Here is a 26,213-nt window from a genome sequence, read left to right on the forward strand (position 1 = left end):
TGTAGCCTATCAGTTAAAACAGGTTTTCAGGCTGGAGAACCCTGTTATGCCAGGAAGAGGATGGCTTGTGTCTGCTGGCTGGTGTATCTGGGATGGGGTGATATTTGTCAGCTGAGTTTGAGTCTGCCGCTATGTATATTTTAAGAAACGTCAGGGTCTCAAAGCAACTCTTTGGTGCTGACATAAATAAGCTGCACATTTTTAACCGAGCGCCTAATTAAGAATTCTCCATTTAAAGTCGGGGTTGAATGTCTTTCCTGGGGTGATGTGCACTTGATGTGCAGTTGTTGGGCGATGTTCCCTGTGTTGTGCCACACAGAAGGTCTGGCTGGATCCCTAGAACAGACTCTTCCAGCCTGAAGATGTGCGAGTCTGTGAAAAAACCTGGACTTGGCCTCTTGCTGTCCCACCTACAGTGCCTGGCTTCTCTGCCCAAATGAGGCTTCAGACTCAGCAGCTGTCACCCCAGCTTTGACAAGCTGGAGTGTCTCTGGTTTATCCTCACAAGAGACTGGTGGAGGTTTCTTCCTTGCTGGATGCTGCTGTGCTGTTCGGTGTAAGAGCTTGCAATGATTCTGTGTTTCAGGAGGGAAAGCTGACCAGTGTCCCTCCATGATGGTGCTCTGCCACCCTGCTGAGACATTTCCTCAGTCTGGTGTGTTCCTCCTGTCTTGTGAAGGCTCTTCCATGTGCACCCTCACTCTGGTCATCCTGCGTGTGTGTTAGCAGCTTTATCTTCACCCTGCCGTGTAAGCTAGGGAAGTGCTGTTTATTCTTCCCGTCTCGAAGATGGAAAAGTGAGGCAGAAGAGAAAATGGGCCACAGGATTCTTTAGCTGCTCTGTACCTTAAACTCTAATCTGCTGTGATCTTTGCACCTCTTTTTGTGGAGTTCACTTTTCACGAAAGTACATGAGCATGAGAAGGAAATCCTGAATTCCCACAAAATGGTAGCACTGATTTCCTAGCCCTGTAGCAAAGCATACTTTTCCTGTTTGGGGTTTTCCTCTGTGGGGAATTCACAGTGGACGCTTTGGCTGGCTATTCAAAACATCTTTGGGATTTCCTCTTTGGAAAGTTCCCATCTTCCCATTTTGCAGTCTTGCAGGTCCAGATCACTCCTCCTGCAATTCCAGTCCTTCCTTTTAAATTGCCTCTGAGACTAAATCTGATGGTTTGTCTTATTAGTGCTCTCATTTCAGGGGTAACCTTATCTGATGAGAAAGGTCCCTGGTTTCTAAATTGTGCCATGAGAGAGACATGGGCGAAGAAGAAAAATAAAAAACTGTTCTGCAATGACTGCTCCCTTCCTGCTTTCCCACACTTTGCTCAGAGTAGACGAGCTCTTGGTCTAATTCCTGCTGCCCGACTCGCTCCACACCAATTTCAGGACAAACAAGAGATTGCTTTTTCACCTGCCTTTGATTTCCTGAAGATGCTGCCAGTGGAAGTAGGCTTTGAGAATTTTTTTTTCTCTCTAAATGAGAAGGGTGGGGCCGCCTCCTGGCTACACATGAAATTCTTCAAAGCAGAAAGTATTATATCAGATGCAGCAGCAGAACAAATCCCATGTGATCAGAAAGCTGATCAACGGGATGCCTGCTTAATTGGGATGCTTGCCAGAGACGAGATTTGGAACAGCGTGCTTAATAGCTCCAAACAATAGCTGAATGCTTAGACATTTTAAAGTGCATTTTCACCAGAAAAGCTACCATATAAAAAAAAAGAAAAAGAGAAAACCAAAACCACCCCACAAAACTAAAAAAAAAAAAGCCCAGCACTTGACACAGCAGCTTTTCACCATGCTTCCTGAAATGGCATTGAATATGTCTGTCCATGAGCTTCCATCTAAACATTCACTGCCAGATCTTCTTGCACCACCGCTGACATTCAAGCAAGAGCTAATCTTCTCGTTGAACCGAGAGACCGGACCCTGATGATGGCTGTTTAATGAAGGTGCTGCTTGGAGAAGAACCATGTCCCAGGTGGGCTGCCTGCTGCACGCTGCTCACGGAAGGCTTACTAGGTGTGAATTAATGGTTGCTAGTGTGAGCTTATTTCTCTGATGTCTCTGGTTGCTCTCTGATGTTGCTGCTAACCGTTTGTGCAAAGCTGAGAATCACGTGAACGTTTGGTGCCTGTGATGCAGTTTTAAACAGACTGCTTCGTACAGCACTTTCAAACAAGTCAGGCAAGGACATGGAGCAGTCTATTTGCTCAGCATGGTGTATTTGTCTGGGAGAGACCTTGGAGAGACCATGTAGGTGCCAAGTAGGAAGACTTTAGTAAAGTTTTGACTTTAAAGTCCAGATTCACCTTGACTGCTGGCTTTGGTTGAGCTGTGCTGGAAGCTCTCTGGGCTGGTTTTGTGCCTCTCTGTTGGATGGTGTAAAAGTCAGGTTGAAGGTGGATAGAGCTGGGCTCTGGCATCAATACGGAAAGCCATTTTGGTCAAAGCTGTGTCTGGTTTCTCAGATACGGTCTCTTTGAGCCATGTGTGTGCCAAAGAAAGACCACCCAAAAAGTGCTGCACCCTGGGCCTGATGCCCACCCTGTCTATTCTGCTTTGTCCCTTTGCAGCAGTGCGAAACAGGCTTTTGGAGCTGGCCATGGGGGTGCTTCAGCACCAGCTCCCAATTGACCTGGTGGAGTAGGGCAGTGGCTTGCATGGCGCTGCCCTGTTAGCTGCATCTGAGCAGGCAGTTGGATAGAGCATGGTAGTGTTGACACACCTGCCTACACTCCTGCCCTGCTGCTGCCTCTGCTGCTGCCTTGGGAAGTTGTTTCCCCTCTCTGAGCTCTCTTTGTTTTCACAGGCTCTTCATCTTTTCTTCCTGTCAAGGTCTTTGTAGCCAGGACTATCTTGACAGCTCTGAGTCACCCATGACCCTGAAGACAACCCAAAGTTTAACCCAGCCCTGTGTCCCCTCCTGGGGCAGTGGGACCCTGCTGCCACCCCTTGGTGCTGATGGAGAAGTTAAAAGCACAGGGTGAGCAACTTGCTTGGCCAGTGATGCTTGGAACAAGTGCTGGAGCAGATTTCAACAGGTGTCTTGGGCATGCATTTGTGCCATGCAGGAAAAAACTGATCTTTATCTCAGCCTCTAGTCAAAGGCACCCTAGGAATGAATAAACAACATACCCTGGCCCACCCGGGAGCTGGTGTCTGCCAAGAGGCAGTGCTGTGGGGTGTTAACACCTGACTTTTACACTACAGCAGCCCACAAATGAGAGATCCTTTGAGCTGGGAGTGTGCCTTTGTGGTCTGATTGGGGAAACAAGCATCTGTGGTGGTAGGTAGCTGGATGCTTTGGCCAGTTGGATTCACTCCAGCATGCTCAGCCATCACGTTAGAGGGGTGATTTTACAGCCAGCCCCGTGCAGTTGCGTTGGAGGGGAACACAGGTTTTTGCTTTTTCTGAACAGCATCAATTATGTTTTCAGTATCAGGGTCTTTAGCCTTGTCAGTACAAGATCTTTATCTTCTATGTTTCTATCACCATACTAATAAATGCTGCCACTGTTTTTTGTGTGCTTTCCATGTGTAGCTGCTTAGCAGTGACCTGTCTCCCCTCCTTCATCCCATCAACACCTCTGTATTTATACTGGGTCTCTCATTTTCAGGCTTTCCCTTTTTAGGGTCTGAGGTAACTCAGAATCAACACTTCCCAGCTGAGACAGCGCTTGTGTTCGACAAAACACCAGCCGCTCCTCTGCCTTCCTCTTCACACCCACTCTGTGTTTCTTCTCTAGCTTTAGCACAATTTCTGCTAGGCAAATTGAATGCAACTTCTAGTTTGTTAACAAAATCAGCTGTTCCAGGTTCTGTCACCACTGGTGGTGACAAATGCCCCTCCCTGGGATGGTCCCTTCTCTCTGCTCACACCTTCAACCCAACAGTTCCCATGCTCGGGGTCTGTGAGAAGCTCAGAGCTGTTGAAGTCCTTGGCAGCCTTCCCCCTGAGATGTGTTCTCACAACAGCCATTTCAGCTGCCTTTTTTTTTTTTTTTTATTCTTACAAGCATTTTAATACTCAGTAAACCAGTCTTGTGAGCTGCTACCAGTCTGAACCCCTTTGCTGCTGCACTGTAGCCTGTTTCCCTCTGCTCAGGAGTTACTTAGTAGTGTCTGCATATGCTATGGTTAATAAAAGTTACTTTGCAAGGAAACCTGCCCCTGTATTTCCTGAATTTGCAAGAGCTCTAAGGGGAACAGCAGGGGTAAGTGGGGTAAGTGGTGATACTTTCAATCCTTTTGTTTTGCCCTGGAACACACCAGAAGCTAAATTGAGACTTTTTTTTTTTAGTGTACAGTCATAATATTGATCTGTTGGATCTCCTGGCTGGGTGCAATCACAAGAGGTGGATGGGAGGCATGTTGGGGAGAGCAGTGCTGTTTGGAGTAAAAATTACAGTTGGGTTCTGGCTGCAAGGAAGAAACTCACTTGAATTCCCTCAGGACAGGCCTGGCACGGGGGACCTGCACAGACGTAAAGGGAGGAGTGATTTGGCTGGCAGCATCTTTATTACTGGTGCTGATGCATGAGCCAGACTGGATTTCCCAATCCAAGACAGGCAGTCAGGGCTGGCAATGAGCACAGCCCATCTTTTTCCCTCATCAGCCACAATAAATACAGAGCTCCCTGATGCCAGCTTACAAAGGAGCAGTTTTCAGTGCGCTTAGCGCACTTCAGACTTAAAACCCCAGCTCTTCTAGATTTAACGTGTTGAGTGAGGTCTGCTCATTCTCTGGCTGTGCATCCGCTGAAAATGCCTGCACGGCTGCCGAGTGTCAGTCCCCTGCCCGTGGGCAGGGTGTGGAGTAGAGCTGTCGCTTTCCATCAGCGGCACCAAGTGCACGGTTCAGGCGGGCAGAAGAAGCGGTTGTGAAACCTTGGGAACACAGCAGCAGATGTCAGGGCATAGAAGTGGGTGAACAACCAGCGACAGTGATAAAAACCCGTCCTGCTCCTTCATGTACCCCTCTGCTGGTCTCCAGGATCATGAGTAGATTGTACTCATCAATTGTTCCTCATGGACCTCTTTCCTCCACTTGCTTCAGATTGAGTTTGGATCCATTAGCCCTTGCCAGTTGCTCCCAGTGAGGAGAGGGGCTGCTTTTGAGGAATGGCCTTGGAGGTGGGGACTGTGTTTCAGGGACCAGGACCTGCCTCCCAGTTCATAGTGGTTTTGGTGGAGAGGCTGGTATATCATCTCTTCGTGAACGTTTCACATCCATTCCCACCGGTTTCTGGTGAATTCACTCAGTGTGAGGCATTGCAAGCCCCCAGTCTTCCTCCCTGTCTGCACAAATGCCATGACATCCTCTGCTTGAGCACTGGGAGGAACATTTCCCCTACATCTCAGAAACCAGCTAGGTCCTTGGGCTGGCTCCTTGTTGTGTTTGAGGTCAGGCAGGGGAAGCCTGCTTCAAAGGATCTTCTGAAATTTTGGAGCAATGTCTTTGCCACACCTGCTCTGTCAGGATACCCAGGACTCTTGCTGTATTAGGTGCTGGAAAAACATGGGGTAGATTTGTGCAAGCCAGGTGTGCTGCAAGGTTTGGGCTACTGTGGGTACATAAAACAAGTGCTGACAACATGTCAGGCCCCAGCATAATGCTGTGCAGACTGGCCAGGCTGGAGGAGTTCCTTAAAATAGCATTTACAGTGCGAATGGTGACAGAAGTTCAGCAGATGCCACTGTAATTACTGGTGCTGGCACAAAAGAAAACAGTCTAATGGATGCTGCCTTCTTACTAAAGTGTTCAGGGAGTCACAGCATTTGAAGATCCTTAAAGAGCTTTTCTAGCAGCAAAAGGTGTAAAATGTCTGGGAGCCACAGAGAACTGAATGAGAGAAGAAAATGATTTAATAAAGGGCTGTGGACTGGAGAATCTCTGGGTTTAATGATTAAGGTTTCCCATCAGCTGAAGCGGGGCTTGACTCAGCCTCAAACGAAGGAAAATTGGAAATCCTTCCCAGAGAGAAGGTTATTTGGTTCTGCTACACTTAAAGCACCCAGCGCTGCTGATTCAGAAAGTTGTGCCTCCTCACTGAGGAGGAGAAAGCAGGACATATGCTGGCTGTGACCTCCCTTTCCTGTCAGTTCAGGAGCTGCTTGCTGTCACTCTGACCTTAGGAAGGAGGCATCATTAAGCTAAAGATAGGTTAGGACATCTTGGCTGGTGTTACTCTGGGCTAGCTTCTTCCAGATTGCAACAAGCAAAGTGTTTCTGAGTGTATGAAAGTACTGGGATGAAGATGCTGTTGAGAAATACTATCCACATGTGGTTTCTTTTAGAAGCCCACAGGACTAGAAGTACCAAAATAAAAGCAAGGAGGGAATGATGTGTGTGGCCAGAAAAATGCCCCAGGCCATTTGGTAAGCACACTTGCGTTTATTGCCAAGTAGAGGTTTTAGCTACTGAGGACGGCATCACGTATACCTGTGAGTTCACAGTGGAGAGGTGACAGAAGGGAAAATAAAGAAGGTTGCAAGTCCTGCACTGCTTCCCATGGGGGCTGCGCAAGCCCCTGCTGCAGGAGCAGGAGTGCTGCCTTACAGGCTCTGGTCTTTGGGGTGGGCAGGGGGAATTTTTCATCAGGTGGAATTGGTTGCATTCCCAAATACACCTTGGATCTGGTGCTTTAAAAATCTCACAAACTCCCTGGCTATAGGGGCTATTCACAGACTTTAAACTGAGCACCTGCTTAGGAGCTTTGTGTGATCTCATCTGCCTGGCAGAACAGCAGCTCCTTTCCCAGGCCATTGCTGCTGGAGCAGTTCAGGCTGGGGAAGTGGCCCTGGCCACCAGCACTGAAGCTCTGCTGCTCTTGGAGGGCCTGCCTAACACAATTTAGAGATCTGAAGCAGTCAAGATCTTTATGGCCCGTTGTTCTGAATCCTCATGGGACCATTGCTCCTAGCAGCCCAGGTGGGGTCCTGGACCTTGTACTGGCCCACCTGCTCATCTGGTGCATTCTGTCCATGGCTCTTCCAAGCCCGTGACCCACCTGCTCTTGCCAAAGCCATGAGGTCTGGCATGTTGTGACACAAGTGAGTTTGGTGTCCTCTTGCTGCCATTCACATGGAGCATAGGCTTGGGATACTCCTGCAAAATTGCTTTTGCTCAGAGGCTATTGACAGTCTGAAACAAACCCTAGATATGCAGAATGTTAGACTTACAAGCATACTGTAGCAGAGATGCCTCACTCGACTCTTAAATGATCCCTTTTGTCTACCTGAGCCACACTAGCCATGATAACATGGAGCTCAGTGCAGGCTGATAGTGAATTCAACCATGTGGCTAATGGGGTTACCTGCTTCTGGGTCCTGAAGCTGCAGTTTACCTTGGGTCTCTGTACAGCATTGCAGTGTAGACATTTAGAAACGGAGACATTTATTTGGGAATGAGAAGTCTGTTTAATTTGGGCCTGCCCTAATTGCTGGCATGAAATCCTTAATTGTGTCATTAAACTATAAAGATCATCAATATGCTTTGATCTGACAAATAAAGATGCCTTGTGTTCAGGATGAGTCACAAATCTGTGAGTCAGGAGAAGTGAATAGATCACAAGTAAATGACGATAAATGAATAGATTGGAGAGCACAGCATTTTGATGTTGCTAATCAAATTGTCTAAAAGGATTGAAGTGATGCAAGGCTTTGATGGGTAATCCAAGACAGAGCTTTTTAACTAATATTTTGGTTTTCCTTTTTCTATACACAGACAACGTTTCCTGTGACTCCATCACTTGCAACAAGCCCCACGATGGCTTTTAGTCCCTACCTGAGTCATGTTTCTCCTGGGATGGGATTGGTTCCCGCAGAGCTTTTACCAAATACTCCTGTCCTGGTTTCCGGAAATCCTACTGTTACAGTACCAGGAGGCTCTGCTGGGCAGAAACTGATGCGTACGGATAAACTGGAGGTATTTGGACGTCTGATATGATACTGCTGATGGGAATGAACAGAATGAACAGCTGTTGCTCTCTGCTAGAATGACCTGGTGCAACACAGTGCAGATTTTAACTTGCAGCTTACCTATCACAGGGCTGCTGCTCTCTGCTTGAGCAGACTCTCATGTGGGGCCTGATCCCAAATTCTTGGAAGTCACTGGAAATTTGGGAGCACTCACTCTTCTGATTTCAGTGGGTGTTAGAGCAGGGCTGGGGTTGTTGTTTTCTGTGTGTGATCTGCCACACTTAAAAAAATGCAAGCAGATGGTCTGCCCTTTCACTAGTTGAGTAGGAGATGTTCTGGAAGTAACAGACACTTTCCTTGTCTAGGGATGGGCTTATTGAGCTTTTACAGAAAGCTTTAAGCATTACACTGTTGGGAGTGGTGAGTATGGGGCATTGGAAAGACATCTCCTCCCCCCGAGTTGGCTGGGCATGCTGGGACTTAGTATTGGAGGAGTTGTAAATGTCTTTTAAACCCTAAGCAGAGGCTCTGCAGGAGATAAGGGCCGAGGACCTGAATTCAGAGGCTCCTGCAGGTGTAAATTATAACACAGGAAGGTGGTGGAGAAGGGTGTAATTTCAAAACACATTGTTTCATGTTATGTACTTTATATCACCTTACTGACGTCTCACCTTTCCCCACACTCAGTCTGATAGTGCACTGGTTCGTGATCTACGCCACCAGCTATAGTCCTCAACAATCTCTCTCAGTTTCTCAGACAAGGAAACCTTGCAGATCCATTTTGTGAAACCTTTTTCTCTGCCTTTGATGCTTCAGTGGTCATAACTTATGAGGATCTGCAAGATCTTCGTAAAGCTAGCAATTTCGGCAACGCCTTACAAACACGTTGCAGTGTAATCAAATGCACTGTTGTGTAACACCAGGGTGAGACTATTTATGTGAAAGCAGCTCTTCATATTTAAGAAAAGGTACTTACTGCAAATAACAGCAGCATGCAACATTTAGAATTAAATGTCCTACCCAAGAGTGTGCTCTGTAACAAATATATAATCCAGGTGAGACACAAATGGCAGGAGTTACTAACATTTAAGCGTTAGAGGCAGGGGAGGAATCCTGAGCTCCAAAAGTTTTGGCAAAATGACATTGACTTCCTGCGGTCACTTTCCATTCTGAACAAATTCTGTACTTCACTTGCACTTGGTAATTGGCCTTGTTAACGTTGTGGTTTTTTTCATACACTGAACCAGTTTCCAGTAGCACCAGTTGCCCCTGTGACTGCTGGTATATGTGATACCCAAGATGAGCATGGATTTAGAATACACATATGGTTTAATGTGGCCAACTGAACTGATACTCTGTGTTGAAAATACTGAGTAACTTGATGTTCTGCTCAACAATGTGACTTTCTTTTAAGGTTTGTCGAGAGTTTCAGCGTGGAAATTGCACACGTGGTGAGAATGATTGCCGCTATGCTCACCCTATAGATATTGCAATGATAGACACAAATGAAAATACTGTTACAGTTTGCATGGATTACATCAAAGGTCGATGCTCTAGGGAGAAATGCAAGTACTTTCATCCCCCTGCACACCTGCAAGCCAAAATCAAGGCAGCTCAACACCAGGTGAACCAGACAGCTGCAGCTGCAATGGTAAGTAGAGCTCTTCTCAAGCTGTATTTCCATTGCTAAGAGATTTCATTTGTGTCATATGTGTCGTTTGTGGAAAAGTAGAGTGCTTTGTAAATGGCTGACTAGAGAGCTGAGAGCATGTGCGATAAGAATCCCATCTCTTCATCCCTTCTGTGTGCTCACCATAGCATGAAGCCCTGAGTGGCACAATGCATCTCACCAGTTAGGGACGTGGTGACAAACCCCATGATTTTCTGACGTGACATCGTGATGTGATATGAACAAGTGACATGAGCAAGTACAGCAGCACTTGGAACCAACACTTTCCATGTCTATGTCATAGGTGTCAGTTTAGCTTCCTCAGTACACAATGAAAGCAAAGACTGCCCATCCCATAATACATCCTTTGTAGGGAGATCCTAGCCTGTTGAAGTCAGTAGCAAAATTTCCACTGACTTAAAAGCAGACAAGGTAGCAGTTGTTTGAGCTTAGCAAACTTGTGCCTGATACCTTTGCCAAGGCTTAGTGAAATGACAAGACTCAAACCAAGGGTAACTTCCAGACCTCTGATACTTTGGACTTGGTAGAGATGGTTCCCACCTGCATTTTAATTTGAATTGTGACTTCTAATACCTACAGTTCTAACAACAAGTCAAGGAGGCTTTCCACATAAAATTCCTAGCTGGAGTAAATGTTTGCCATTCTGTTGAATTCCCTTTAATGGCACCTATTTATTCCAGGGATGAGAGATCTGGGATGTTCATTTGGGGAGGGCAGAAGAGGCCCAGAGGGATCTTACCTATATGTATAATGTGTAAAGAAGGTGGAGGCAGACTCTTTTCTGGGGTGCCCAGTGAAAGGACAAGAGGCAATGGGCACAAATTGAAATTCAGGAAATTTCATTTAAACATAAAAAGAAACATCTTTACAGTGAAGGTGATCAAGGACTGCAACAGGTTGCTCCATCCTTGGAGATACTCAGAACCTGCCTGGACACAGTCCTGACCAAGCTGCTTTAGTTGACACCGCTTTGAGCAGGGTGTTGGTCTAGATGATCTCCAGAGGTCCCTTCCAACCTCATCTCTTCTGTGATTTTATTTTTTTAAAAAATAATATTAAAAAGGTTCTTCCCTCCTTCTTTATTTAGAAGTAAGACTACTAACATTTTTCTAAATATCTTTTTTTTAAAGACAGAAGAAGAGGTTGCTTTTTATTCATCGTGAAACATAATGCAAAACCAGGACAATTCTAGAAATTAAACAACTGCCCTCCTTGTAGCATCAGTATTACCTGGAATGTAATTTGAAGAACAAATATATACTGCAGTATTTATTTGTCCTGCAGAATTGACTACATTTCTTACTATTTTTATTATTGTTGAAACAACAGCACAGGTCTGTAGAAAAAGAATCTTCTGAAATGAAACTCGTGGTTTTTACAATTGGATCTTTACTTTTTCACTAATTATCTAGGACACTGCTACTTAACCAAAGCCAATGCATGTTTTATTCATGCTGCTAGCTTCTCTTAAAAATGTAATTAACCTTATTTGTATGCTGTTAACTAGAACCTTTAAAATATTTATTGATTGCTTGTTGCATCACCCCAGCTACCAAAACAGCTTATATTATTCATTGACTTTTCAAGGTTTGATGCATTTACTGTACCTATTGAAGAGTAAGACTTTAATAAAGGGAAGAATGGTGCCCAGTTTTCTTGGATCAAAAAACATATGCCAAACAAATGGGTGTACCTTCCAGAATAGATTTGGAATGACTGCAAAACTAAATTCAGAAGTTATTTCTGAGGGACCCAATCCTGCAGTTACTTGACATGCACAAGTAGTAGCTTTACTCGCTCCTGCTTGGCTGAACTCAGTGCAGCACAGTCAGATGAACTGGGTCAGGCTCAGTCCCCAGTTCAGGATGGCACTTGAGCATGCGCTTGAACCTCCCTTCTTTGCCAGTGGTCCTTCCCTTGCCACAAGCGCTCCTGCTGACCCTGCATGGCCTGTAGCTGCAGAATTAGGGCTGAAGCCCAGTGCAAGTCCACTTGCAGGTGCTAATCCCTGAGCGCTCCTGACCTGCTGTGCCTCCCGCAGTGAAGATGCTCTAAAGCACATGTTCCCGTCTTGACATTTCTTTACTTTTAAAACTTACCGAGGCAAAATAGCTGACTAGCCGCTAGGCCAGGTAATTACTCAGCCACCCCACATTGTGCATGCCTCGTCTCTTTAATATATTGTATAATGCATTCACTTTTTTATTTTTATTTTTTCTCTTCGCCTCTCCAAAATGTTGCTCTCTCTTGACACACCTCTGCTTGCTGTTTTTGTTACTGTGCTTGACCCCCCCTCCCTGGCCCATTGCCATCATGTGCTCGCTGCCTGCTAATTAAGACTCAGCCAGCTGTCAGATCACTGAAGCGACCGCTCGAGGCAACCTTTGACCTGGTACTTGGACCTTTCACCTTCTCGCTTTGCACGTAACCATCTTAGTCTGCATGAAAGCCTTCTGCACTTGGTCTGTTGTGTTAGTTTAGTGCCTGGGGAGACTGCCCATCCCGGCCAGAAATGTTCCAGTGTGCGTTCAGACATGCCAATCCTGCGCCCCACACACCATTCATTAACCATCTGAGCTTTGCCTCCGGAAGCCTGGATGTGTTTTGGAGGCAGTGAATAATCTTGGAGGGAGTCAGCTCTGGGTTTTGAAGTGTTTTTCCAAACAGCAGCAGCTTTGGATTCATGAGACGCAATGTTTCAGTGAGAATTTAATTCATTAGGTCTGCAGTGTGCTGAGTATGCTGGAGGACTGGGTGGTGCAGGACAGATCCAGCAACTTTTCATGGTACGCCCAACAGCACAGCCTTGCCTGGCAGTGTTATGCTGGTACTGCCCTGCAGAAGGGTGTTCTGTGCAGTAGGCACAACTCGAATTTAGGAGGGCGAGAGCTAAGCAGCACCTTCAGAGATTTGTGCTGGGAACTGAAGCAGGTGCAGTGCAGGACTTCGGTCGTGTGTTCAGTAAGCTGGGGAGGTGGCTGCTGCTACAGCTGGCTCTGCCTCTGATTCCTCCCCCCATACGCCAGTGGGACAGTGTCAGCAAAGGGGCCTCGCTCTGGGTGTGTTTTCCTTCAGTCTCAGGCACAGGATCTTCTCACCAGGCTTCTGTCTTCAAGCTGTCTTCATATAAGCTACCTTCGATTAATATTCTGAGTCTCAAATATGTTTTACCTGTTTTCATGATACTCATAGTGAGCCAAAAGCCATTCTCCCAGTCTGCTGTCAGTCCTGGCTCCACAGAAGACAACTCCTTCCCATTCACCCCAAATAACGAGGGATACAATACGTGCTAAAAAAACCAACTCCTGTCACCTAGCTATAGGGGGGAAAGGGAAGAAGGGACTCAGAGGAGCCCTGAAACCTTCAAGCTGGTGGTGTTCCTCATTCCCAGGGCTAGGAAGCAGAGTCTGATCCAATCCTCTTCCCCTCTGGAGACTTGTTTTGGGTTTTTTTTAAGTAGTCAAGAGGCTTGTTTTAAGCAGCAGCGGTAGGAAGGCTTGCTAGGGACTAACTTCCACCAGCGGTCGTGGAATTACGCTCTAAATGGCGTAACAGCCTCTCACTCCCCACTGCTCACGGCTGGCACAGGTGCAGCCCCAAAGCCAGCGCAGGCAGTGATCTGCATGGCGCCTTGCTGCCCTCTCCAAGAGCCACCTCTCCAAGGAGATGCTGTCTGGCAGAGAATGGGAAAGCCCTTTAACTCCCCTACCCTCCTGACCTCCTCCACTGAACAAAACCCCATCAGATAAGTTACTTTTAATAGGCTTCCTGATCTGAAACATCTGAAGGTTTGCAACTGTGTTGTTGGAATATGTCACCTCCTGTGAACCCTTCAGGAAGGCTGCACCAGAGAAGGATTCACAGTGGTGATAAGAGCATGTATAATCTTCAGAGGAAACTACTCAGATTGCTCTGCTGCCTGCCAGGGAATGGGCGCTGCCTCTGCCCTCTCTCAGATCATTTTGTATTTGTCATGCCTTGGACTGAAGCACCAAGCCAGATGCAGACCCAGCCCCTCTTTGCTAAGTGCAAAGGGATGAAAGTGTGATCTGCTCCCAGGAGATAGCGATCTGACGGGAACTTTGAGTTGCAATTAAATTGTTTGTTGCAAAGATTTAATCCAGTTCTTGTCTTGCAAAAAATAACAAGAGAGGGTTGTTAACCAGCACGTGGGAAATTTTGACTTTGGCACACAGTGCGTCTTTATCTGTCAGTCATGCTGAAAGATTGCTCTCCACGCCATGCAGAGAAGTGGCACAAACCTCTTTGTTCAGATGCTTATGTTCCAGCAGGAATGTGGCTTTCCTAGCCCAAAAATGGGAGGCTGCCTGGCATTTTTATAGTGGGAATTGTTCATTGGGATCAGTGTGAGCTATCACATGGATACTGACCTGAATTAACCCTTTCACCTGTGCAGATGGTCTGATCATGTTGCATAGGTTGCATACCCATGTGTGCACACAAACACACAGACAAAAAAAAAAGTTGGAAAAAGTTACTGTTAAAGGCTACTGCTACATCTGTGATGGTCAGAGCTTGTCCAGAGGGAATCACAAGCAGCAGGATGAGGAAAACTTGCCAAGTAAATTCTTTGCTACAAGGGTTTAGTCTAGCTCCTGTCCTGCAGTGGGGAGGCACTTGCTACAGAATTCGGTAAGGTCAAAACGTGGTGAGGAGTCTCCTGTTGCCTTTTGTAGGAACACCTGGGGGATTCCTTCAGAACCAAGACATGGTGCAAGACAGAAATGTTGTATCCCCATGAGTTATTGTAATTCCTGCAGGTCCCGAGACAAAATTCTGGCCCGTTTCAAATGAGACACAGTTGTTTGCTCATGTGTCCCTGCCAGATCCCTGTGCAGGAGCTGTATTGGCCCAACTTCATTACGTGCAGTTTTAGACACCTCTCCCAGGTATTTGTAGATAGACTTTTCAGTGAGTGTAGTCCTGGCTTGGGGCTCTTACCTCAAGACAAGGACTGAAGAAGTGGTGAAGCCAGATTCTTCTGTTCCCCTGGGCCCTCCTGCACCTTAATATCTAAAATAAGATTGGTTGGCAACAGGAGGAGCACATCTTCAGGGCATGCTCCTGTACAAATGCTCCCCCAGCTGCTGGGATGGGAGAGGTGACTCAGAAGGCTGTGTCAAACCAGAAGCAGACCAAGAAGGGCTCCTGGCTCCTGTGCCCACACAGCCCACATGGCAGAGCTAGCCTTCAGGCTGCACAGCAGATGCTGCAGTGTGCTTGTTTCTTTAGAAGACTGTGGAAATGTTGCATTTATTTGGGCTTCTCCACTCACCTGCTGTTCAGGCATTTCCCAGAGGTGCTGTTCAAGGAGCAGTAGTGGGACTGCCGTAGCTCCTTTCTCTTCTTTGCTCCCAAGGGGCTGTAACAGGTAGGAGGAATGGATGTTAGAGAGACAGTGGGGTAGTCCATTGTGCATTAACATCCCTGTGGCCTGTTGGTGTTTGTATGCTCCCTGTGACTGCAATGCTGGGCTCAGGAATTGTCCTGTAAAGAGCCAGAACATCACGGCGAGGTCTCAAAGCCTTCAGCTGTTCTGCTTTTGGCACTGCCATTATGGGATAATGGGGTTTTTGGGGTCGTGGCAGTCTTTGGCCAAGAAGCAAGGAGTCAAAAGTCCATTATGTGCCTGGCACAGTTGCTTTACTATAATTAGTAATTTTTTTTGAGGCAGATTTTGGAAGCGTCTGAAAAAGAATGTTTAGCAATCAGGCACAGTAAAGAGCATGAATTTAAGCAGCAGTTCTTCAGTCACTGTAGATCTGTAAAACACCTCTGATGTATGTGGAGCTACTTCAGTTTCTGCAAGCTGCAGATCTGTCCTGTGCCTGGAGGAACATTCATGTAGCCATCATAAAATAGATGAGCTGTAGATACAGTCAGATTTAACATAGATAGCAATGAGGGCTTACCTAGATATGGAAACTCTTAGATCTTTACGTAAAAGACCTCATCCTGAAATATAGACCTTAAGCAAAAGATTTTGGTGTCTGTGTCTGAGAATGTTGTCCTGTGTTTGACTGCTCTTTTGGTACTAGCCAGAAGAAATCTGGAAAGTTTAAGTCCTAATGCTGGCACTGGATGCCTGCTAGCGTTAGCAGAGGATGTGTGCATGTCTGAGGGCAGTTTTGCAAATGCAATTTCTTCTTCTAATTTTTTTTAATATTAAAACCAGCCAAAAGCCACCATGTGAATAGAGATAGGATGGAGTAATGTTTTGCCTGGAAGTATCTTGCTTAACATTTCTCAGATGAGCAGTCTCCTATAGCAAATTAAATTTAAAGTGAAACCTGTTTCTAGATGGTGACAAACTGTTGCAAGCTTTCACTTATGTTCTGTTGTGTGTTGATCTTCTTAATGCTTTAAAATCTCTTTACTTGTGTCCTTTCTTCCAAGTACTTCCAAGTACTGTGTGTTTGTAGCCTTAACCCTTCATTAGCTAAACCTCCTCCATTACCTACCCTTCACTGTTACCTATTAGAAAAAAAATAATGGAGTGATAACCCTATTTTTCAGCCATTGCTTTGATACATGATATAGATTAACAACTAGGCAGAAATGACCTGATTCTGCATGACTTCCACGTGCGTAAATCTCATTGACGTCAATGGGAGCGTTACGTGCAAAAGGACTGCAGGGCATAATTAAAAGGACCCTTTTCTATCACAATGTGGAGAAAAAAATGTGGTTTCTACTTGGGTACAATGAAAAGCTGTAAATCATTAGAAACATTCCTGTCTCCTAAGAACCTGACATACTACTTTGCTGTTGAGACATGCTTGGGTGAATGATGAGTAACTCACTGAGAAAAGTTCCTGAGTTGGGTTAATGCTTTTTACCAAGTCTGATCATGAAACGGGTTTGACAGGCTGGAAGAAGCTTGGTGGTGTGATAGAACAAAAAGAGGGGATTTGCCTGATAGCAAGGCCCACCCAGATCTTGTTCGAACACCACCTTTGTCAATGGCTTTTTCCACTGTTAATAGCAAGCAAGCCGTACTTAACTGTTGGAGGCCGCCTTCTGGAAATTGGGAGCAAGTCCAAATATGCTGGTGGTGAGCTGTGCCGCTGGTGCGAGTGGTGGAGAATCAGCCCTGGTTTTCACCATGTTGCTCAGCCTCTCTACTAACAAGTGGAAACGCATTTTACTATGAACGTAACATTGTGCGTGTAATTGGCAACAGCTACCGCTTTACCACCTGGACACATGGGTTGGCTGCATGCAAGTGTGCACGCTTCCACACGTGTGCACATACATGTAGGCAGGTGTTGGAACAGAGGCAAGCATCCCTTTTTTTCCATGGCATTTGTCGCTTATGCTAATCTTCTTGTTTTTAAATAGTCATCTACTATATTTCTCTTACCTGTTTTTTTTTTTAAATGCTTGTTGCCTGCAACTGCTCTTTGTAGTATCCTGTCCAGGTGATCACCTCTCCCCTTCCTTCTCCTTATGCTTTTTTTTCCTGTGTGCCCAAGTCAGTCCTGCTGAAAGGCTCCCTTAGCATCCCCCCTCCTTCTGGACTCTGCCCCTTCTCCTGGTGCATTTACTAACTGCTTACCTAGTGAAGTTGTGGTTTCACCTACTACTTCTACTGTGATTTAGCTGCTCTTCTCTTTCCTGTCTCACTAAGTTGATACAGTTGCAGGTGATTTGCAGCCAAGACCCCCTATTATAACTCATTGCATGCTTGATCTACATCTGGGCCCCTTTTTTTACTCCACTTGTCTTTAATGACTCCCTTATCCACAGGCCCTGCCGCCTGGTGCACTTCAACCTTTACCAAAGAGGCCAGCACTTGAAAAAAACAATGGTGCCACCACAGTCTTTAACCCAAGCGTTTTCCACTACCAACAGGCTCTAGCCAACATGCAGTTGCAACAGCCTGCATTCATCCCTACAGGTAAGTGTCTCCTTGCTTTCCCCAGCATCATAGTTGTCTTTTTTATGACCTAGGTGTTGAGCTAATGAGCAGATTTGTAAGAGTCTTTAGCAAAAGAGTATCAGTGTGTAGTTTCATGTTAAAAATGGATGAAAAGTTAACGTTTGTTATTTGACTTTTTTTTCCTTCACCTACTACAATTCAGAGCTTTTCACTTGTAAAGATCCCTTCTTAGCCTTTTTTGTTTGGTTTTGGGTTTTTTTAAGTGGTCGAACTAAGAAAAATGTCTGCATGTTTCTTGAATTCATACTTTCTGTTTCTCCTCCTTATGGTTCAACTGGTTAATCCCAAATTAATTCTTTGACTCTTGTGTACCACTCTCGTGGACTCATGTTAAAATGTCTTGTGGACCTCTATGCCTGCTCACTTGAAGCTGCAGGTGACTTTCTGGTCTTCTATCTCAGTGACCTACATACTCCAGCAGCCATGATGTTTATAGAGGGAACAGTTTGTCTTTAGTAAATACGAATTACGTAATCTTCTTTAAAGGCATATATTTTCCTCTTACTTGTCTTTTGACCAGTATGATAGCCTAAGCTTTTTAAAAGCAATTTAACTCCTAGCTTTTATTGTACTTTAAGGTCTCAGAGTAAAATTGAAAGATGCAGTTTGTATAGGACTGGAAATATTGACGTGGCAGATGTGACTGCTGACTAGCCAATTAACCTCTATTCACTGCAGCCAAATGAAAAACAAAACCTGCTTAGAGTAGTAAGTATTATAAGTGGCTGAATTAGGAATATTCCAGAGTTGACAGCTTGTTTTTTAGTATCATTATTATCCCTGCAGAGCATAATAAGAAAATGAATGCCCAGTGTTTTTAATGTTTAATGCTGTATTCACTTGCCAGATATTTACAAAAATATACAAAGTGTTTCTCTGGGCTGGCCCCTTAAGGTGAACACACAGTGGACCTGGACCTTGGCCTTGCTGTTCCTTGGGGTCAGGGGAAAAGCTTTAGAGACAGACCTGTACTGAGACCAAACTGTCTCAGGTGTGAGCATGGATCTAGAGAGCTGGGACCTAAACCCTGTGCTCGGGTGGCCTTAATGAGAGCACTTGGAGACACTCAGAACTCAGCAGCTGCCAAGATGTTCTTACAGGGAAGTGGAGTCTTGTATGGAGAGATGGAGGGAGGGACTTGAGCAAGAGCCTCCCACCTTGTGCTCTGCAAAGTGCTTTGGAGGGGATGGGCTGAGCTGACCTTACCACAACTCTGTTAGGTGCCAAGCGAAATACTTCTTCAGGAAACGCTGACACCTTTGAGAATGCCAAGTCCCCCAGCTGGCTACACTCTCCTCTTCCTTGAGGTCACAGTTGCCAAAGTTGACATGAGGACATGCATTTCTGATGTGAGCACTGTAATTTAGCTTTTACTCAGCACTCTCACTGTGCTGTTGTGCCCTGTCTCATGGCGATGCAATTACGTGCAGGCCTGATGCATAACAGGTCTATTTGCTGGCACCTGCTCTCATCTGAGGACATTAATGCTGGGCAGAGCCGCAAATTTCCAGTCAGAGGACGGATCTCTGATGAATTTACATTACGCATCCCCATTTTCCCTTATGCATCAGACTGCAGATCTGGTCTCAGCCTTTGCAGCGCTCTGGAAAGCAAAGCAGAGAAGTGGAAAGTAGCTGCTGACACTGTGAGGAGGGGGAGCAAGATGTTACTTTTCTTAGTTTCTCCTGTTCAGTTATTGAGAGATCAGCATCATAGGTTGCTATGGGGGGGAAAGTCAGGGTGTCTATCAAAATGGCATCATCACTACAGTTGTTTCAAGTCCAGAAGAAACCTGCCTCTTTCAGCTTAAACTAGAGACTTTGACTCCTGGTCCCTGCTTGCAGGAGTAAATTGCTTTTGGAAAGTCAGTTTTAACATGAGTGTGACATTCCTCTAATGGCAATTTGTTTTCTGCTGACATGATCAGAAAGAAATCAACATACCCGCTACAAAAAAACCCTCAACCCTAATTTCCAGGATAGATCATATAATTTAATACAGGGTGGGAGAAGAAATATATTCTCTACTACCCAAGAATTCAAGAATTAATTTGGTTTGCTATGATCTCTTAAAACTGAGTTTAAACTAGTTACGTACCAATATGCAGAATCTGTTTGCATGTGCTTAAATACTGAATGCTGCAAAGAGAATACCTGCTTTTTAGTTAAAGTGATTTCTAACACTGAAGCTTCACTAATGAAATATCCCTTTTGTTCATCTTTCCACGCTTCAATGCATGGTGTGCAGGGTCAGTTCTGTGCATGACACCCACTGCAAGCGTTGGTAGGTTTTTCTACACAAACTTCTCAACTTTTCCTAATCTGAAAGAGACAGCAAGTTAGTATGCATCAGTGAGAACCTGGGTGGCTGAGTGGTGTGACTGTCTATCCGCTGTCTTCTTTGAGGCTTAAATGGTTGTATCCCTTTTAATTTCTGTGCAGTGCAGTGTTTCGTGTGACTAATAAGAGAATCCAAGGTGATGTGTTCCCACCCTTATTTAGTTCCGCTGCAGAGACAAAAATTTGTCACTTAAATGTCTTTACAACCCATTTAAGTAATGCAACAAAAGGAAATAGCAATGGGAGGATCCTGTTGGTTTATTTTTTTGTATCGGGCATCAGGTGGATTAGAGTTTGGATTTTTGGTTGTCCTTCTGAGGACATTTTAGGAGACTGGTTTAATAAAGACGCTAAGGAGGAACACATCTGGGGTCAGCCCCTCTGTTAGAGCAGGGCACTGCTTGTACAGTGAGAGAAGCAGGGCTTAGACCATGGACTGGCTGAAGACTCATTCTCTTTAGTGAAGTGTCAGCTATGCAGGTACAAGGGACCGTAAGGCAGGTACCGCTGCTGGTGCACATGGGATGCAGTGAGGCGGCAGGGCTGAGTACATGCTCGTTGCTGCTGCAAGGATCCAGTATGTTCAGGCTCAGTATCTGGGTCTTACTGGGAACCTATGCAGGTCTTTGAGGGACCTTCCCCTGTGTCTACAGTTGCTGGGCACAGCAGTGTGGGTGAAAGCTGAGCTTTCATCCTCCAACCAAGGTTATACAAGACTACCAGCATCTAGGTGTGTGCCTGCTTCAGCCAGAGGAGAGAGGCGGGAGCAGGAGCCGGGGAGAGGGTGCAAGGCTTTCGGGGAGCAGGTCTGAAAGCTTTGGCAGGAATGGCTAAGCACTCTGCTCTCGAACCTCCCCATCCCTGTAGCATAGGGAGGACACACCGCTTGCATGATGGGGAGCTGAGCCCTTCAAACACACCTCTGCCTGTAGGAAACTCCGACTCACATGCTCCAACGTCCCATGGCTGGGGCGTGCCCAGCCCGCAGGCACGCGTGCTCCCCGCCACAGCCTGCCGTGTCTGCTGGGGTGGAGGGGAAGGCAAGTCTGCTTCCCTGCGCATGTTTGTGGGGATGGCCAGGCCTTCCAGCAGGGTCCCCAGCCCCGCAACCGCCCACCCCCCCACCCCACCCCCCCCCAGGTTTGGGCGATGCCCATGTGTGCCCTGGAGCATCCCTTCCAGCACCGTGCTCTGCGGGATGCACAGCTTCAGGAGGCTGCTGAGCTCCCTGCTGCCGTGTTGTCCTTTCGGATGCTCTTTTTGCAAATTGTAGCTGTTCAGATGCATTCATGTATTTTTCCCTCTCAGCCCTCTCCCCTCTCCATCCCTCCCCACCCCGCAAGAAGGGAGTTTTGCCAAATCCACTAGAATTAGGGTGGAAAGGAAGCACGCTGAATTTGTACGGGGAGAGCTCGGGCTGCCAGTTGCTCGTTTGCTGTGCCTCCAGCTCTGTCCCATGCTGAAACATCGTCCCTGATAGAGAGAGGCAAGAAAACCTGGTGAAAGGGCTGCGGCAGCCGCTGCAAAGTGCATCATGTACCTCTGGTTGCTGGCGGGGATGGGGTGGGGAGGGAAGGGGACAAGCTTTCCCAGGCGGGCGGGAGGGTGCGCTTGCCAAAATGTCCCCACCCAAAGGAACGTGCACTGGCTGTGTCTAACTCCCCACGGGTGCGAGCTGACGTGGGCTTTTGCTAGCACACCCACCCTCTCCCCCCTTTGGAAATTTGGCCCTTGGAGTCTAATACATCATTGTTCTGCTTATAAATGTACTAAGTGTTGAGAATGTTTTGGTTTTTTCCTTAATTATAATTGTAATTGGCTTTTCCCCTTCTCTCTTGTTTATTTTTTTTCCCAACGCTGTCTTGCTTTGCACTGTGATTGCATGCTGCGCCCCGATGTGTCCTTCATGACGATGTCACATGGCTTGTTGCTGTGATTCCTGCCACGCCCCCAAATCCACCACATGTTGCCATGGTTACATTTAAAAAAAAATAAAACAAAACAAAACAAAACAATATATACGCTCCACCCTCCCGTATGTCGCTTCCATGGTTCCCTTCCGAAAGTGCCCATGATGCACGGTGCTACGCCCACCACTGTGTCTGCAGCAACAACTCCTGCCACCAGCGTCCCCTTCGCTGCAACAGCTACCGCCAATCAGGTTTGGCCCTTTCAATGGCTTTCTTTCACGTGTTCAGATCTCGAGGACCGGGCGAGGGCCGGATCCTGCGCGGGGCCGAGCGCCTTCCCGACCTGCTCGGCTCGGCGCAGGCTCGGGCACACAGAGGCAGCGTGTGTGTGTGTGCGTGTGTGTGTGTGTGTGTGTGTCCGGGGATCGGTGAGAGGGCACCGGCCAGTCCTGCCATGTGCGGGGTGGGCAGCGAGCCCGGCCGGAGCGTAGGGATGGGCGATTGGCAGGGGTGCAGGTGCTTCTCCAAAAAACAACACCCGCCCCGGGTCCCAAAAAATGGGATGTAAAACTCCTGACCGTACTGTCGCACAAGACCTGCAGCACTTCTGCTTTCAGTCTCAAGCAGAAATACCACCCCGAGCATCCTTCCCCGTGGTATTCTGGCATGTCCTCTCCTGGCTGGAAAGTGGAAGTGGAAACACAGAGTGACCTCCCCCCACTGCAAGATTGGACTCTTAAAAACTACTGAAAAACCCCAGACAACCAAAAACCAAAAAATCGGGGGCGAGGCTATGAAGTCTGAAGCTTATTTACACCAGTAGCATGTCACCCATCCCTACAGAAATGACTCTGGATGTGCAGTACGTGCCGTTGTAGCACTGCCATAAGTGTACAGGATTTCATGCATGTCTGCCGAGCCATAATTCTCTCCAAAACTTTCCTCTGAAGATACTGAGTTGTGATGGCTGCTTCCGCACCAGTCCTGAACTGTATATGCACAACCTGTCCTAGTGATGCTTCCTGATAATTTGGTGTGCCACAACTTTTCCCAGTTAGACCAGAGACATTTCAAACACTTTCTTTTTCCCCCCAGTACTAATTTTAGTATTTTGATTTGTCATGCTCTCAGGTTTAGAGCTATTGCAAAGAAAACAGGGTGTCACTTTGTTCTGTAGGAGGCTGTTAGCCATGCCGAAGGTCAGTAATATCTCAGGGGGCATTCTCTAGTCTTTTGCTAGTTCTAGGTCACAAGGCTTTCAGTAGAAGTTTTGCCTGCATAAGTCCTAGGCAGTGTTTTACTGCTTGCTGTAGGGATTGCTAGTCTTTTTCCGTGCTTTGTTGTTATTTTCAGGTAGAGCAGGTCTTATTCATACTTGTATTGGTCATGAGAAGAAAGCAGAAATTCCTGTGCAGCGTTGCTCTGTGGCTGTATGAGTCCTGTTTCAGCCAGATAGTTTCAGGGCATTTCTGTCTTACTTACAGTCTATGGAGTTAAAATCCCAGTACAATCACCAGTACTCCACAAGGCATCAGTAGTGATGCAGCTACATTGTACTTAACGTGTGGCAAAATATAGACATCTTGGGAATGGATCCTGTTTTGTAAGACACTGATGTACTTACTAACCTGATACTGAAGACAGAATGAGCAGCCCGATCTCAAAACAATGTTTTAATGTGTTGTGTTCTTTGTTTTTTTTGCTGTAGATATCCCAGTTATCAGTAGATGAACTGAGTAGCAGCATGTTTGTTTCACAGATGTAGAAGTTCCCAATAGAACAGTAAGTTCCTTTTCGGTATTTCTCTTTACGGTGGATTGCTTTGTACAAGGGCACTGCATCCCCCAGAAGGGGGGCTGGCTCAGGCAGAGGGACTGAGCCTGCAGGACCCCAGTGGCTTCACACTCTGCCAACTCAACAGAAATTCAGCGGTTGCTGCACAGATACAGACCAGCCCTGTGGTTTATAACAAGCAATGTTTCCTTGTGTCTAAAATACCTGTTTTACGGTGTTTGCAGCCTCCCTTCTTGCATCCCTCTGAGTCTGATGGCTGTGTTTACAGGTTACTCTTGCTCTGCACGGCTCCCAGCTGCCTGCAGGTGCCTCAGGGATTTGCACTATTGACGGTAAAGACTGCTCTGGTAATGAGTCAGCTGAAAAGGTGTAACTTCTCTTCTGCTGTTAGTGGCATATTTCCTTTCCTGGGGTAAGCAGGATTGGTCATCATCAGCTGCTGTGCATCTGCAAGGCTGGCTTGGTCTGAGCAAAGATCTGCTGTTCAGCTGCAGTGGGGGCCTGACTCGTGGTGGGTTTCTTCAGAGGTCCTTGTATGTGTTTAAGACCAGGATGAATGCCACAAGCAACATATCCTTCACCCTGCCTGCAGATCCTGGGCTTCCCTAGGCTGCTACGTTTTTCTGAGTGGGAATGATGGAGGAGTTTGTCCTTTTCTTTGACTTACAGAGTATTATTTTACAGCCATACCAGCAGTGTCATTTTTCCATTGCTTTTCTTTGTGAGTGTTAGCTGATGTTCGTGAGAGAAAACCCCTTGGGGGTTTCAGTTCCATCACTGTTTTTTTTACCCCAAGAGAGTAAAGAGCAGTTCAGCCAATTCAACAAGAGGTCATCAAATTTTCCCAATGCAGGCCATTTAGTATACACAAGATACGCAACCCATTTCTTCCTTGGGTCATGTATTACAGGCAGGTACTTAAATGCTGGAAATTAATTTGGCAAGCAACTCTAATGATATCTTTAGCAATTGACAAAAGTTACTCTGACCTTAATGAAGTACCATATGTATAAATGACCCACTAACTGTGGCCGTGGACCCCTGTTCATGTCGGGGTGAGCACCAAGCTATCCCCGTTAGCGAAAATGTTCTGGGTTAGAGGGTGTACTGCTCTCCCAAACAACAGACAGACAGACGTGACACCTGACATGTTAACTCATTTCCATAACACATGCAAAACAGCCTGTTCCACCCGATAAGGAGATCATTTGCATTGGAAGAGTCTCATTCTTTAACTCTTTGAGATTGCTTTCAGCATTTATTTCAGAAAACTTCTTTTTCTGAATTCTTTTCACTTTCATGTGTGTTTGTGTGCTTAAACTCGCACTGTCAATAGTTTGTGATTTCAGAGTAGGTGAGGAACTTCCACGGGATATATTTCTTTAGTAAATAGAGAACACAGCACAGTCTGTCGAACAAAGCATCGACTGTGCTCTTAAGGACCGTGAAAAACCTTTGCTTTAAAGACATAGAGTCAACGTATTGAATTTGATGGGATTTCTTGGGGATCAGGCCACTGGGCGTGGAGAGGGTCTGGGTGGGACAAGGAGCCTGTTCTTCATGAGGGCAGTGTGAGCATGTGTGTGAGCCACCACTCTGCCAAAAGCACTTGTCCTCTTAACACCTCGCAGACATGAACCTCCCTCAGAGGCTGGTAGAAAAGGGCTATGTCCCCCAGCATCCCCAGTGCTCACAGACCCACCAGCAGCCATTTTCTTGCAACAGTATTTGTGTTTTGATCCCATTCCTGGGTATTACCCCTCTGTGTCTGTGCATAAACTAAAGGTGAGCAAAATCTCTCGAGGACACATCATTTCATGCTACCACCTGAGCATGTGAAATTGTGCATGTGCTCAAGTGTTTTGTCAGACAAAGACCTTGGTTGACACTCTGCAGTGCTGAGGGGCAATTCCCAAAGCTGCCCTGAGTGGGAGTTGGGTAATTGAAACACTTGCAGCTCTGGCAAATGTTTTTCTTTTCCTCCATGGTTGATGAGGTCCTGGTAGCCAGGCTGGCTAGCCTAACTCTGCAGGAAACCAGATCCTTCAGGGGAGGATTTTCATGAGTACATCCCAAGAGGGGCAGTTTGCTCCCAGAAGTGGGTCCCCTGAGCACAAGGTTTCTGTGCCTGCGTTTTGTCTCTGGGCCCAATTCACCTTTGGCTCATGGCTCCTTGGGATCAGATTTTAATGTGACTATCTGTGGCTCTTTCTGAAGGAGACAGGAGCTAACAGGGGTCAGGGATTCCTTTGGCCCTCTGCTTATTTCACTCTCTACCTGCTATCCTGTCCAAAAATAAGACTGTTATTCGCCCACCTCCCTCTTTCACTAATTGTCTTGTCAGTGTGTGTGAAGTGCACTGGAAATGGAAAGCCCTAAGTGCAGATTAAAGCGGATGCCAAGTGTGTTATTAGCAATTTCACCCTACATCAGAAAATTAAGGGAATGTTTTCTCTCCGCAACATACTAATGGCAACCTCTTGGGCAAAGCAGTGAGGATGTAAATGTATCTTATTAGAATAACTTTTATTAAAATATAGATGTGTTTCTCTCTAACTTCTCACTCTTTCTTTGTTGTTGTTTTGTCTTTCC

General features: G+C 46.3%; 1 protein-coding gene across 17 annotated transcripts in view; it reads left to right on the forward strand.

The window, feature by feature from the left end:
* MBNL3 (muscleblind like splicing regulator 3) overlaps window positions 1-26,213 on the forward strand; it is a 96,816-nt gene that overhangs the window by 62,924 nt on the left and 7,679 nt on the right. For 11 of the 17 annotated variants that reach the window (XM_074882719.1, XM_074882727.1, XM_074882717.1 and 8 more), the window contains 6 exons: window positions 7,732-7,932; window positions 9,340-9,576; window positions 17,386-17,536; window positions 19,826-19,861; window positions 21,984-22,078; window positions 23,536-23,609. In XM_074882719.1, the coding sequence (XP_074738820.1) occupies window positions 7,732-7,932; window positions 9,340-9,576; window positions 17,386-17,536; window positions 19,826-19,861; window positions 21,984-22,078; window positions 23,536-23,592 (777 nt within the window). In that variant the 3' untranslated portion in view covers window positions 23,593-23,609. Of the gene's footprint in view, window positions 1-1,225; window positions 1,985-7,731; window positions 7,933-9,339; window positions 9,577-17,385; window positions 17,537-19,825; window positions 19,862-21,983; window positions 22,079-23,535; window positions 23,610-23,889; window positions 24,034-26,213 lie in introns of those variants that run through there. The other 6 variants (XR_012630720.1, XM_074882726.1, XR_012630722.1 and 3 more) reach the window with 6 other exon arrangements.

This window comes from Strix uralensis, chromosome 13, assembly GCF_047716275.1.
Source record: "Strix uralensis isolate ZFMK-TIS-50842 chromosome 13, bStrUra1, whole genome shotgun sequence".
Taxonomy (NCBI): Eukaryota; Metazoa; Chordata; class Aves; order Strigiformes; family Strigidae; genus Strix; species Strix uralensis.